We start from the raw sequence: 13,939 nt of genomic DNA on the forward strand, positions 1-13,939 counted from the left end.
AATTAAAGCCCAAGAAATGTACGACATAATTCAAGTAGTGATAGTTTGTATATATAGTATACAATATTTTTATGTAGCTGATATCTAGAAGCCTGTGGCGCGAACCGCCTGTTGTCACGCTGCAGTCGTTTTGTTTACGTTCAGTTGTTTTAATTTGCTAGCTGTCTATTATGGCTGTGTTGACATTTTGATTAATGTTTTAAAAGTTTCCTACTTATATTACTTCAGTTCAATTTCATTATTGAATAAGGTATAGTTTGCCGAAATGAGTAAAAGGAACAGATCGCCCTTAAGCGAAAATATGTCAGATTTTGTTATATGCCCCAACGCTTAAACTTTTTTCAATGAACTTAGAACGTTATAACACGATGTAGTTGAGTAACAAAACTAACATTATGCCCCCAACGCTAATTTAACTAAACTAACCTAAACTTAAATAATCATGTGATGCCGCGCGGCCTGCCGTAATCGGGATTCTCGAGAAAGATGAGATAACAGCGACAACAATACCGATCGCAATACCTGGAAATGCTTGTTGATTGATGGAATGTTAGTTCTGTTACTCAACTACATCGTTTTATAAGTTCTAAGTTCATTGAAAAAAGTTTAAGCGTTGGGGGCATATAACGGAATCTGACCGCGAAAATACATTAATTTATTCTTATGATAAAAACAATCACTCAGTTATTTCATCTGAAAAATTTAGAATAATAGGCCTAATGAAATAAGCCCAAAGTAATTAATTTATGTCTGTTCATAATAAATAAATAACAGTTGTATAATCTACCTTGATTTAATTTCTTAAAACTAGTAAAATATATTTTACATGAACAAGAGCAAGCGTGCATGCTGGGGCAGGTTTTCAGCATTTTGCAGCAATATATAAAAAAAATTCAAAACTCAGTTATATATAAATGTATTTTTATGAAACTTGGTACATGTATTCCAACTAACATAGGGAACATAAAATTGGCACATAAAACTCATAAAACAAAAATAAATAAATACTTTTTGTATCTTAAACAAAAAAAATGTGTTTTTTTTGGTTTTTTTATTTTTGCTTATACATATATAAATATATTTTTTTTTATTTATGGTCAAAATGTATATATACCAATTTGTAGCCTGTATCTTGCCCTAAATAATAAAGCAAAAAGTGTCCCATTATGTTAATATTTAAGGAAGGTGTTAATTTTTTAGTAAAATACTGCAGTAACATAAAAATAATGCTTGGCACTGAGGGGAATGGCCTGTCACAAATGACTGGCACTGGCTGCAAGACCTCCGCCACATCGCGTGGCACTCAAAGGGTTAATTTGTTTGTCAGAAAAAAGAAATCCACATTTTTTCTAAAACTAGATTGGAATGATTCTGTGAAAAAATATTTCCATAATTAAGAATCGTGACAGTTCTGTTTTAATCATGAAATGCACTAATTGGTTGGTGAACCTCCAGACAAGAAATTTCAAATATTAATTTGTAATATAATTTCTATAACACTTATTTTTATAAGGTCAAAAATTGTTCTGCAAATCTTTATATATGTTTTTAATTACTTAATTATATTTTGTACAACTGTAACATTCCATACATGAAATTTTTCCTTATAAACACTATACTAATAAAAATCTCCAATCTTTCAATTTTATTTTTAGATCGAAATAGGCAAGATCAGTGGATTTTCACACATTTAAAATATTGATATTTTGCTGTATCCATTTTTGGTCATAAATCAAGTACATTGGCATGTTTGAAAGCTTATCAAACACAAAAATACAAAATAGTTATACATCTAAAACAATTCAACTCTCATGTTGATGTAACTTCCAACAATTTTTCATTTATCTCATGAAAACTTTGTTTTCGATTTTCATTTACTATTTCCCATTACACATTACTTCTGTTATCAACAGTTTCTGACAAAAAAAAAAAAAAATAAATTATTTGGACAAAATATATATTTTTGGCAATAAAATAAAAAAAACTGCTTACAAAGTGTTGAGAGAACAGGGTGACCATTTTGAAGGCCTAAGGTTAAACATTGTTAATGACTGCGGTAAACACAATACACAAGACTAATCAACCATAATGTGTCCGTTACAACTCTCAATCTAAAGAAATCATGTGAATGCCAACATTGGTTTTTCAGATGCAAAAATGAACAAACACATAGTTTCTGTTCATTCCTCACAATACTTCTAAAAGAGGTGTTTTATATCATGTATAAAAGACAATATTCCTTTCATACAAACAATATTTTTGAGTATCACAGTATTAACAACGAATACAGGATTGGCAGATGGAGGCTGGTTCAACAAAAACAACCCATTAGAGTACTGAAAATAATTTATTAAACAAAGAAACACAAAAACTAATTAAGCTCACTTCGCTTTGACCTCCTTCTTGCTCTCCTCTTCCTTGACGACAGGCTTCTCCTCCTTCTTACCTTCCTTCTTTTCTGCGTCTCGATTGCTGAGCTTGTTGTTGATGAGGTTGTGCAGGGCGATGATTGATCTGATGAGTGCCGCAAGGTACACAACCAGCATCTGATCGTTTGTCTTGACATAAAGCGAATCAGTAAAGTTCCCACGGCCTATGTCCGGTAACAGATTAAATATGTCTTGGAGTTGGTACACGATTTGGTGGTTGATCGGTAGCTTGCCTTCTACGACCTGCCGATCGAAAAGCACATTCAATTTAACATTAGATAATCATAAGTACTGCAGAGTACCTACACACATTGTCACTCAAACTGGTGGATAACATTGTTCTGGAGAAAACTGATTCTGCTAAATTTCTAGGAATACATCTAAATAAAGGGTTAACCTAGAAAGTTCACATTGAAAGTGTATGTGCTAAATTGGCAACTGGAATTTTTGTCCTTTAAAATTTATCAAAGCTTTGTACATCTGATGGTTTAATGATGGCTTACTATGGATTAATATTTCCATACCTGTCGAACAGAATTTCTATGTAGGGCAGTTGTGCCATATCAAACTTAGAAAGAGTATTCAGACTGCAAAAAAAGCTGTTCGAATCATCACAAAATTGAACAACAGAGAGTCATGTCAAAGTGCCTTCAGGGAGCTCAACTTGCTAACTCTACCCAGCTTGTAGATTTTAGAGACTTCATTTTACTGTCGATTTCAGTGTTGACACAGGGCAGTGATATACAAGATGAGAGCTTGGGAGCACTTTCGAGCTCGACAGCATAGAACAGCAGCATTTGAACACCTCCCTTCTCATGCTGGGATTAACCAAATTCATTGACAATCTCTCTGAAACACTAAATTTAGAAAATAATCCAAAAAAATTTAAAACACTACCTGGTGTCTTGTGCTTTTTACTCAGTTGGCGAGTTCAACTGTATGTGTATGAATGTGTGCCTGCATGCAGTTTGGTATTATTAACTATTGCCATACAGTGTAATATATATTAAATATTGAATAGAGACAGAGTGTTGACTGACCTGGACCAAATAATCTCGCATGTCCTGCAACTGGAGATGGAGGCCTTTGAGACCGAGCAGCTGATTAGTGAGGCGCTGTGAGAGAGTTCCGACGGTTGTGTCCTTGATGTCTCGCAGCAGATGTTCTACCCCAACCTCTTCTGCTTCCTCTGCCCCTATCTCACTGGGTACATGCTCAAAAGTCTTGGACGTCGGGGAACCATCCTGTGACAACAAGAGGTTATTTTCTCACAAGGTCACTACGAATAAATTATGGAATCGGATAGAAACGCGAGCCAAGTCAATTGCAATAAAATCTAATTATATTTAGTGTAGACTCTTCAACGTATGAAAGGCTTTATATCGTTGAAACAATGTTACTATAAAGCTGTCATATTAATGGTATCATAAAAACTGAAATAACCCAAAATTTCTACAAACTTTTTAGCTGTAAACCTTGTAAATCTCGCTTATTAACCCTTTAAGGAGTGCATATAAACTATACATAATGAGTAACGACGTCATATGACGTATATTCTTATAGTGGCCCAAAGGAGTACGGACGTCATATGACGTTAAGCCTCTGTATTTTTGTATTGTCATAAATGAGATGCTATTACTGATTTCCTTTAACCCTTTTACTGCCGGCCATTTTTTTATCGTACCAGTCAAAATTGCCAAGGGGGAAAATCGCTGTTGTGCATTCATTTACAAAAAATGCTGTATCTTTTTTATTTTTCATTAGATTTGCATGAATTTTTACTTTATTTACTCGTATTTAAATGCTGTTTTTTAAATAATAAAAAGAAATTTTAATTTGAAACAAACTCGTTATTTAATTTTAAAAATTATGTAAATAAAAAATAAATAAAAAAATAAAAATTGTGTTTGGCATCTGATAATTTATTTTTAAAATTATACTAAAATTTTGAGCATGATATCATTATAAACTAGAGCAATTGCTTAGAACATATACCAAATTTGAAGGTGCTACCTTGAAACATAGCTGCACTATGAGGATTTTCCCAAAACTGGTAGGCCTCCTCTAGGCCTACCAGTGGAAGTTGAAGGTAAACTTATCTGTGCCACATCCCCCTCACTATCTAATAACTCCTCATTATCTGATGGTAAGATAAAGTCAGGGTCGTCATCAGTGTCATCCACATCACTTTGATTGTCATCAATAGCCCTAACACTAATATCAGAATCGTTCTCGGCATCTGAATCTGACAAATTCTGAAGGAAATTGTCACTCAGTTCGTCTTGCACTTGTACACCACCATCGATTAGACTGTTAATTATTGTTCCCTCACTCACAGGAGAGTTAGATGTAACTCTTTTACTCATTTTATCCTTGATCAACAAAAGTAACACTTCAAAAAACTTTCGATAACATTGTAAACAACAACATGAACGAAAATTTCAGTAATCTAACCCGATCATCTGGTTTTGACAGCTGTCTAGGTAGTTCGTCAATTCTAGTCAAAGACGACGAAAATAGAAATCCAAAGTTCTTCAAATGGCTTTTTTCATTATCCTTTCCTCCTAAACAACCAAAATACCGAATATTTCGGCATTTGAACATAACAGTAGCCAGTAACAATAAAAAAAACAGACGTCCGATATGTTGGACGTCGGCAGTAAAAGGGTTAAGTAGATTTATCTGTAAAGTGGTTCCATCTGTCGGCAACATACTTAACTTCCATGTTTGTGCTCGCAATCACTTGTAATCTGATTTTACCACCAGATCGCAGTAGCCACCTGGTAGAAGCCACTGACTCAAGGTCGCGTCGCACGCACATCGCTTTGCTGACAGAATATGCCGCCACATTATACTAACCATTCCTTGTATACTTCCTGTGGCCATATTTAGAGTGACATATTTGTTGAGCAACCATCTAGTTTGTTACTGTTGTCAAAATGGCAGACAATACTGATTGACTCTGTCGTAGTGAGGAAATAAGACATATGATTTTGAAAAAAATACTCAAATATTGACTTGTAGAACACGTAGTCCTTTTTTATTAAGCTTTCAAATGTAAATAAACATTTTTTTTAGATTTTAATTTTTTACTCCTTTTCGTAATTTTTTGGATTTCATCCACTCATTTTAGCCTATCAAAAGGAGACGTCATATGATGTGTATATACTCCTTAAAGGGTTAAAATGCAATTTAATAATAAATTCAAAAGATTTCAGTACTAGTACAACAACAAAAAATTATCCGATTATTGGTCAAATTATTTGTGAATCCATCAATGTCACTTACCAATTGTTGTGTAAAAACTGTCCAAAAGACTACATTGGGCAGACAGTAACTCTATTGCACATTAGAATGAACAAAAACCACAGTGATACAAACCTTAAAAATTACATCAAATCCTATTTCGGGCCATGCAATGCATAACAAAAAAAATCAATGAATGCTTTTATCTGAAAGGTATTAACCAAATTCAAAATCCACACAAAAATAAAATTAATAATGTATAAAGCCAAATTATCTCTTTGTACACTAAAATTATTTTTATTAACATATGATGTTTGTTTTGTTTATTAAACTTCTTGTATTTTTGTTAGGCTTTATACAACCTTTTTTTCTCTCTTGAAAAAGTCTACTTAGACAAAATATAGAGAAGTTTTATATATAACTGAATTATTAGAATAGTTTGTTACTCGATTGGGGTTAACTTATAGAAATTGTAACTCCCTCCCCTCCCTCCCAAACAACTATTTAGGCTTGAGGGTTGAATGTCTCATATATCCCAAAAACTATGCAGATTTTTGTCCTATAACAATCCCCCTCACGATGGATATTGGTTGTTGATATATTTCTGTTCAAAAATTAATAAAGGAATTGAACTCTGGGATATCTACTGTGTGTGTAGATGATATATTATACACTGGTGTGAAATAAAAATTGACACTTTCATTGAGACAAATAACAAATGTGACAGCAGTCATCTACATCTTTGTACCATGAAATAGAACACATTTAGTAACAATTATAAATATATCAGATTCTATCCAAAGTAAAACAGCAACTCATGATTGAGTCAGAAGGAATAAACACTTACATCATGAACCTCCTCCACAGCCCGGTAAGCCTCAGTAGGAAGGCCAAGGTCCTTGGGTTTAGCGTCGATGATGACCAGCACAGAGTTGGGACAATAACGCCGGATCAGCTCATTGATCGCAACATCGCTCTGATGGAGCTTGGGTCCTGTGTGGTACCAGCCGACCACCTTCTCTCTAGCTATAACCACACAAGAATTAAGCTCACAACATTTATATTTGCTACATTGAAAACCTTTTCACAATACGAATTTACCATCAATTTTAATTTAATAAAAATCTAGAATTTAGTTTAGTAAAATTTGTCTCATGCAAGCAGCATTACAATAGGAATGGCAAGTCATTCTTTTTCAGGCAATCAGTCCTGAAAATTGCTCACTATTAATTTCAATACACCAATTAATTTTGCATACTAAATTTTTCGCAACATAATGTTCTACTCATGGAATAAACAGCAAACCTAAGACATAATTTAATTGGCTGAGCATTAGCGAAGCCTATTACTCGAGGAGCTGGAAAATTTAATTTGTCTCTAGAAAAAAGAAACTTTCCTCTAGGCTTGAAATTGTTTGATGAAGTGAAAATATTTGTATAATACAGTACAGTATTTAGATTATAAATTTTTTTAAATACTAAAATTGTAACCTTAAAATATATCATACTTTAAATTTTATTACCTTCACCGGAAAATAAAAACAAACCTTAAAACCTAAACAAATAGTAAAACAATCAAAATCAAGTACACACTCCAAATCTTGTGAAGCATCCAGTGAAAAAGTAGAGAAGAACTATTCGGTTCATGTTAGTAAAATTATTTATAGAGGTAATCTTTAAACTTACCATTAACTTTCTTGAACATGCCGTACATATTTTCCAAATAGTCATGGTCCAGGAACCACACATTTTTGTCTTTATCGTCTTCATCAAATGGCACTAAAAAATAGGATTTTTTAAGATAGTTATCAATTACAAAAAAATTACTTTTAACAGTAATCATAATCTAAACAATGGTTTAAGAGAAAATGAACAGGACGCCAAATCAGTCTGAAAACTGAATAATAATCTTTTTTTATCTCAGAAGTGTACATATAAATAATTAGAGTTGAGTTTCATATGAATAACCACTGACTGTATCAACACTTTTTTATTCACTTAGGACAAGAACCGGAGAAAATTCTCCGTTCTTGGTCCTACAGGATCTTTATGCTTCTTGGATGTCAGGATAGATAAAGTTTGGGATAAAGTGGCTGTCTTCTGTAAATCAATACATCCTCTAGCAATAGTGGTCAATCATATGTAGGATAATGAGTATATATATACATATAAATTAATGTTTGTATGTTTGTCCTTTATGGAATCGTAAACTATTTGACCGATCATTACGAAAATTTGTATGTATATGTATTTTTCCACAAAGAAGGTTTCTATCCTATGTCTGTTGATGTAACTCGCTTCCAGGTGGCGTTGCCAAAGATAATAGTTTTCAAAGCGCCTGCACATTATAAACTGCAATTACGAATATTTAATAGCCAAACACTATTTGAAGGCGCTAAGTTATGATGTATATTTGTCTTGAAGATAAATTTCTGGTTGAACTTAAAGCTTGAGTGTTAGACCACTTTATAAATAAAACACATGTACGTGTACAATGGCTATAAATATATACAGATTTTCTTGATCGTGGCAACAAAGCAAACTCTACATCGGCGTTGGAAATATAATTTACTTGAGCCAGAAGTGCATATACACGGGTAACGCTTACGAAAAGCGTGCAAAGCCGCGGGAAACAGCTAGTACATATATATATATATATATATTTCTATCATATAAATAAAATTTATAATAATTATAAATTCCTTATGTAAATATACAACAAAAATCAGCAAAACTCAAAAACACAAATCAACAGGGAACAGTAGTCTAACCAAGAAAATAATTAATTTAAAACAAAAAAATATTAATTACGAATCTGTTCTTAATTTCTGCCACCTTAGCTTTCATTACGCAGTAAGAATGTGCATACAGTTTAGAAAAAAACAATTTTAGTCCATATGCCATTACATTAAATGATGTATTAATGAAGTTTTAAACGATTCACCACAAACATTTCTTTTAGACTACATTTAATCATGTCCTGAAATATTGTGTAAAAAAAAGTGTCCTGTGAGAAACAATATAAAGCATGCTTTTGCTGATATGAGAATATTTCTAGTTAGTAAACAAGGTTTCCCTTGTCAGGTAGTAATTAATGCTAATAGCTACAACATACTGATGATTTTATCAGCTTAATTACAATTTAATTTACATTATCATCAAAATCTACAACACTGTAAAAATTAATTTGCATATTTTATAATATTAAAATTGTTTTTAATTATTGAATTTTTAAAAGCTTTTTTTAACGTGCAAATTACTGGTGTACTTTTTCACCTAGGACAAAAAATCTTGATGTACTCTGCTTCTTTTTATCTATGTTTTTAGTATTACCTGTGCCTGTTAGCTTATCTGAATGCTAGTGTCTTCACTGCCTCATGGATAACCATAGCAGTATCCATTACTCAACACAAATATTGTTATGAAAATTATTTTATGTACATGTTTGAGAATAGATAACATAAACAGTTAAAATTTTAGAAAATTCACATGTTAATTTTCCGTGGTTTTATTAAAAGACTAATTCTTTTGGTGGGCTATGGATTTATGTTTTGCATGGGGGGAAAATTTATGTTTCGCGTCACGGAACGTATCATCACACTTGCTTTGCGTGAGTGTGTGTGTGTGTGTGTGTGTTTTGGTACAAGATACAAAAAGCTACAGAACTTTCATCAAATATTTATTAGAATTAGGGTCTAAGTTTAGTCTCAGTAATATTTTCAAGTAGACTAATATTGTTATTGTTCACCCATCCAAAATAGATATATATTTATTGAAACAGGGCTTAAAAATAAATAACTAAACCCTTACCAGGTGATTAACCTATAGCATATCTTTGCTATTTTGTTAATAATCCGCGTCCACCACAACAATCGAATCATTGATATTTCTGATTTATCTAAACTACCAAACAAACCGAATTACTTTATAGTATTTCATACTATAGTAGAGTTAAGATATGTTATGTATCTAAAAATTAATACTTTAATGATGTGTTAAAAACTATCTGTGTATACACAAGGCAGCTTGTGGTTGCAGTTTGGTAAGTGGCCACCATGATAATATGACATGAGATGGTAATCTTGAAAATAGAATAAATAAGCTTTGTGTTCATTCTTTGTAGTCACTTCTGTCTGGCAATACTGTGACTGCCTTACTTTTTTCAGAATAAAAGAAACAATAATATTTAAGAGAATAAAAGAAATTACCATTAAGATGTGATCAAAAGTTACCAGGAGGTTTGTAAGTAGCCTACATTGTACATGGATTAAATTAGGAAGTTACGGTTAGATACATTTGCTCATTCTTTAAACTAATGAAAGTTATGGTATAATATTTTTACATGATTTATTATGATTTTAGAAAGTTATGGTTAAATTTTTTGCATATCGGTAAGACTTACGAGACACATTTTTAACCTAAATATTTGCAATCATCTCCCTAAACGAAGCAATAAGGGTGAAAATGATGAATAATGAGGCAAGACTTATTAATAAAAATTCCCACACAGAAAAATACCCTAAGGTAGGGGATTTGTTCATCTTTTTACCTTAGACTTAAAATACTGAGATTTTAACAAAAACATTATTGAAAAAATATAAGATTAAAAAAGGATTTTGTTTTGAAGCCAACAAAATCTTACCTAACTAGCTGACTGTCATACCTACCCAACGGCCAACCACCCTAAAGATGGGCCAAGCGAACAGCGTATGCAAGTAGGCGGGGGAGAGGGGCGTCATTTCCAACAACTTCAGGCTTTCCCTTAGAGCCTTTGGTATTTCACGTGACCCATTTACAAATGAACTTAATCCAGGTATTCACTTTATAGAAAAGAGGAGTAATTTAAAGGCTATTTTTAAATATCTTAAAATAAGTACAGAACAACACAGAATAGGCTAATATAACTGTTGTAATAGAAAAATTAGAAATGAGTAATAGATGAATTGCTTATTTTCTTAAACCTAAATTAGTGCAATTAAATTAATTAAACAGAATGAAGTGTTTTCAGGACGAAGGTCGACTGATTATCTATATAGACAGAAACCCAATCTTGGTCTGACTAGTCAAATAAAGGAGCCCTTGTTCCCATATCAAAAGGAGAGAGATTGGTTATCATCCACGCTGGAGTGGAAAATGGGTTTGTTCCAAATGCGCTGACAATGTGGAATGCAATAAAACATTAGAAGGGACTGCCTCGACAATGCCGACACAAACAGGTACCTAGGAAACTTTTACCTAATTTAGAACATAGGCGATTGTAATAGACAATGCTCCATATCATAATTTTCAAGTGAAAAAAGTACCACTTCAAAAAAAAAAAAAAAAAAAAAAAAGCTGTTAAAGGTTGGGTTGGATAAATAACATCCCTAATAGTACATAATGACATGTTTGTAGCAGGATTTTACAGATAAATAATCTTTCATAAAACTATAAAAAAACCGCTACCTATTTAATGCGATTGTACAAAAAAGTTCGGTACTTTGGGATTATACCGATCACACCAGTATGAAGAACACAAAAATATAAATTTATAGAAACAAACATGATAGAACGAAAAAAACAACTCTTTAATTACAAAATTACAACGATTATCAATTTTTATGGGGTCAGATTCTGTTATTCGCTGTTATCTTATCTTTCTCGAGAATCCCGATTACGGCAGGCCGCGCGGCATCACATGATCATTTAAGTTTTTTGCACGGTACATAATTGCCTTTCCATTAGTACAATTCAATTTATATTTCTGATCAGCCCCTCTAGAATTTGATATTTTACTGATGGTACTATCTCGAGGGATGTTTTTCTTTTGCTGACATCAGCGCGGGCTTCGGCAGCACCTTTCCGCGCCGAAGGCACTCGCATTTTGGGTGGCGGAGTGTGATCAAGAATAAAAACAAGTTTTGTGTTTTTTTTTAATAAAGAGTTTAGTTTTTGTTTGGTAATGTTTGTTTTTGTTAAATTTTTGTGTTTGGAGAAATGTAGGGGAAAACACGGAAGTACAACAAAGCGACGCACCAGCTGAACGGGCAGCGAGACTGCAATCACGTTATCTACTAGACCGCTCGACTTTGACCTCTGTCTGAGGATGGGGACGGGTTTGCGATAAGACAAATTCCTGTTTTATACTGACAAAATATTGTTCTACGCTAATCTAGTAATCAGTAGAAGCAAAATGTCAAATAACGATTCATGGCTGGGTGTGGTCGGTATAATCCCAAAGTACCAAAAGTTCACCATACTGTTTTAAGACTAACCCCTACCATCCCGACCATAATCCTATCGAGCTGATATGGACTGACATTAAAGGTCAAGACGTCTCAGCATAAACTGCAGGTTTTCTTAAGTCGAGCAAATATCCAGCACGGCAATTCTTGATTAGGTAAACAAATATGCACATGTTAAGAAGGTCTAGGATACATATCTTACCAAAGAAGACAACATTGATAATCTTGTGAAATTGTTTGTCATAACCCTGGTTTGTCTAATTTAATATATTAAATTAGGCAACAATATATATATATATATATATACTAGCTGTTTCCCGCGGCTTCGCACGCTTTTCGTAAGTTTTGCCCGCGTATGAGCATTTCTGGTTGAAGTAAATTATATTTCCAACCCCGATGTAGATTTTACCTTGATGTCACGATCAAGAAAATATGTCAAAAATGTATTGTACATGCATAATGTATTTTATTACAAAGTGGTCTACCACTCAACCTTTAAGTTCAACCAAAAATTTAGTTTAGACAATTATAAATCATAACTTAGCGCCTTCAAATAGTGTTTCACTGTTTAATATACGTATCTATCTCGTAATTGCAGGTTATAATGTGCAGGCGCTTTGAAAACTTTTCTTCATTTTATTCGTTTATATTCACGACATAAGCGAATAATTCAGATAATAAATATCCTATCTTCTAAGTTAGACTAAATTACGGATACATGTGAAATTTGATTGAAATTGGTTCAGTCGTTTTGGAGTTTATTGGCAACATACATCGTGACTCAAGATTTTTATATATATAAGATATATATATATATATATATAATATATTGTTATGAGAAATAACTGCAATAAAATTAATAATAATAATCTGTTTTTAACGAAAGTAAATTTATACTCAAATAAACGTGTTCGGGTCCTAGTTCAATTCTTTTAAATCAATCACAGAATGACAGCGTGTAGAAGAGGTCAATGTTTCAAGGATGGCTAGCACAGCCTCGGCCATTTGCGCAGATCGCTTAGCCCATCTGTACCTGTCGGCTTACCACCCTACACAAAGAGGGATTTTCTCGTGTTTTTTACATCTTTTAGGCCTTTCCTCAATTTTAATTAATTTACATTGCTATCCTAATGACTTTAAACACTTGCCATTTGAAAAATCACTGTAAAACGATAATTCTGTCTTGTAATTTAATCTAGTACCGGTACTATAATTAAAATTATAAATCGGCCAGGCCTTGTAGGCTACCAATGAAATATAGGCTAGAAAGGTGTCTGGAAAATAATACAATGTGACTCACCAGCAAAGCTGTTAGATACATCAAGAACTCCTTTAGGACGCCAAGAACCTAGTAGTACACCCACAACTCTCTTCTGATTTCCAATTTTTCCCATTCTGTTAAAATGATCCACTACACTCAACAACACCAGAGGATGGACCACAACCTTATTTGCTACGACATCAATCATTTTGAAGGAGGATTATATTACCGTGTTCGAATATCTATTTCCGAAAATTAAACTATGTTGGAGATTAAACTCAATTCCACTACAATACTAGCGCTTGAACAATATTAGGGATGACAACAAATTAAGAGTCAAGACTAACTCTACAATTACGATTAGGTTATGTTCGCGTTCTCATAATTGCTTGTCACTTGGAAAATGCGCGGTGTCAGGATGGCCAACTACCATCCATAAGCTCAATTAACTGTTAACAGTATAGTGAAAATAATTAAGTATTACATACTTTGTCTGTTTATTATAAACCAAATATATATTCTCACGATTTAATCAGTGATAAAACTTTTTATTTTTCTCTTTTTAATATAAATCAAACATACAATACATATTCACACGATTTAATTAGTTAGATATGTTAGTAATTTTATTACAACAGCTATTACTGGTTCTCTTCACCGTAGTCTTCAAGACTAGGGAATCGTCAAAATCAATCTTGATGTCACTGATGGTGTCATGTGTATGTGTGTTCGTTTGTTAGTCAGGAGTGGTTTATTGAGCTATTAACAAAATAATATTAA

General features: G+C 32.9%; 1 protein-coding gene across 1 annotated transcript; it reads right to left on the bottom strand.

Moving 5' to 3' along the window:
* Positions 1-2,328: 2,328 nt before the first annotated feature.
* LOC124364242 (26S proteasome non-ATPase regulatory subunit 7) lies at positions 2,329-13,567 on the bottom strand. The gene is made up of 5 exons (XM_046819567.1): positions 13,199-13,567; positions 7,361-7,453; positions 6,523-6,701; positions 3,470-3,673; positions 2,329-2,672 (listed from the first exon to the last, which is right to left on the bottom strand). Exons 1-5 carry the CDS (start codon positions 13,365-13,367, stop codon positions 2,382-2,384), a joined length of 936 nt encoding a protein of 311 aa, XP_046675523.1. The 5' UTR covers positions 13,368-13,567; the 3' UTR covers positions 2,329-2,381.
* Positions 13,568-13,939: the final 372 nt, after the last annotated feature.

The sequence above is a fragment of the Homalodisca vitripennis genome, chromosome 6 (genome assembly GCF_021130785.1).
Source record: "Homalodisca vitripennis isolate AUS2020 chromosome 6, UT_GWSS_2.1, whole genome shotgun sequence".
Classification (NCBI taxonomy): domain Eukaryota; kingdom Metazoa; phylum Arthropoda; class Insecta; order Hemiptera; family Cicadellidae; genus Homalodisca; species Homalodisca vitripennis.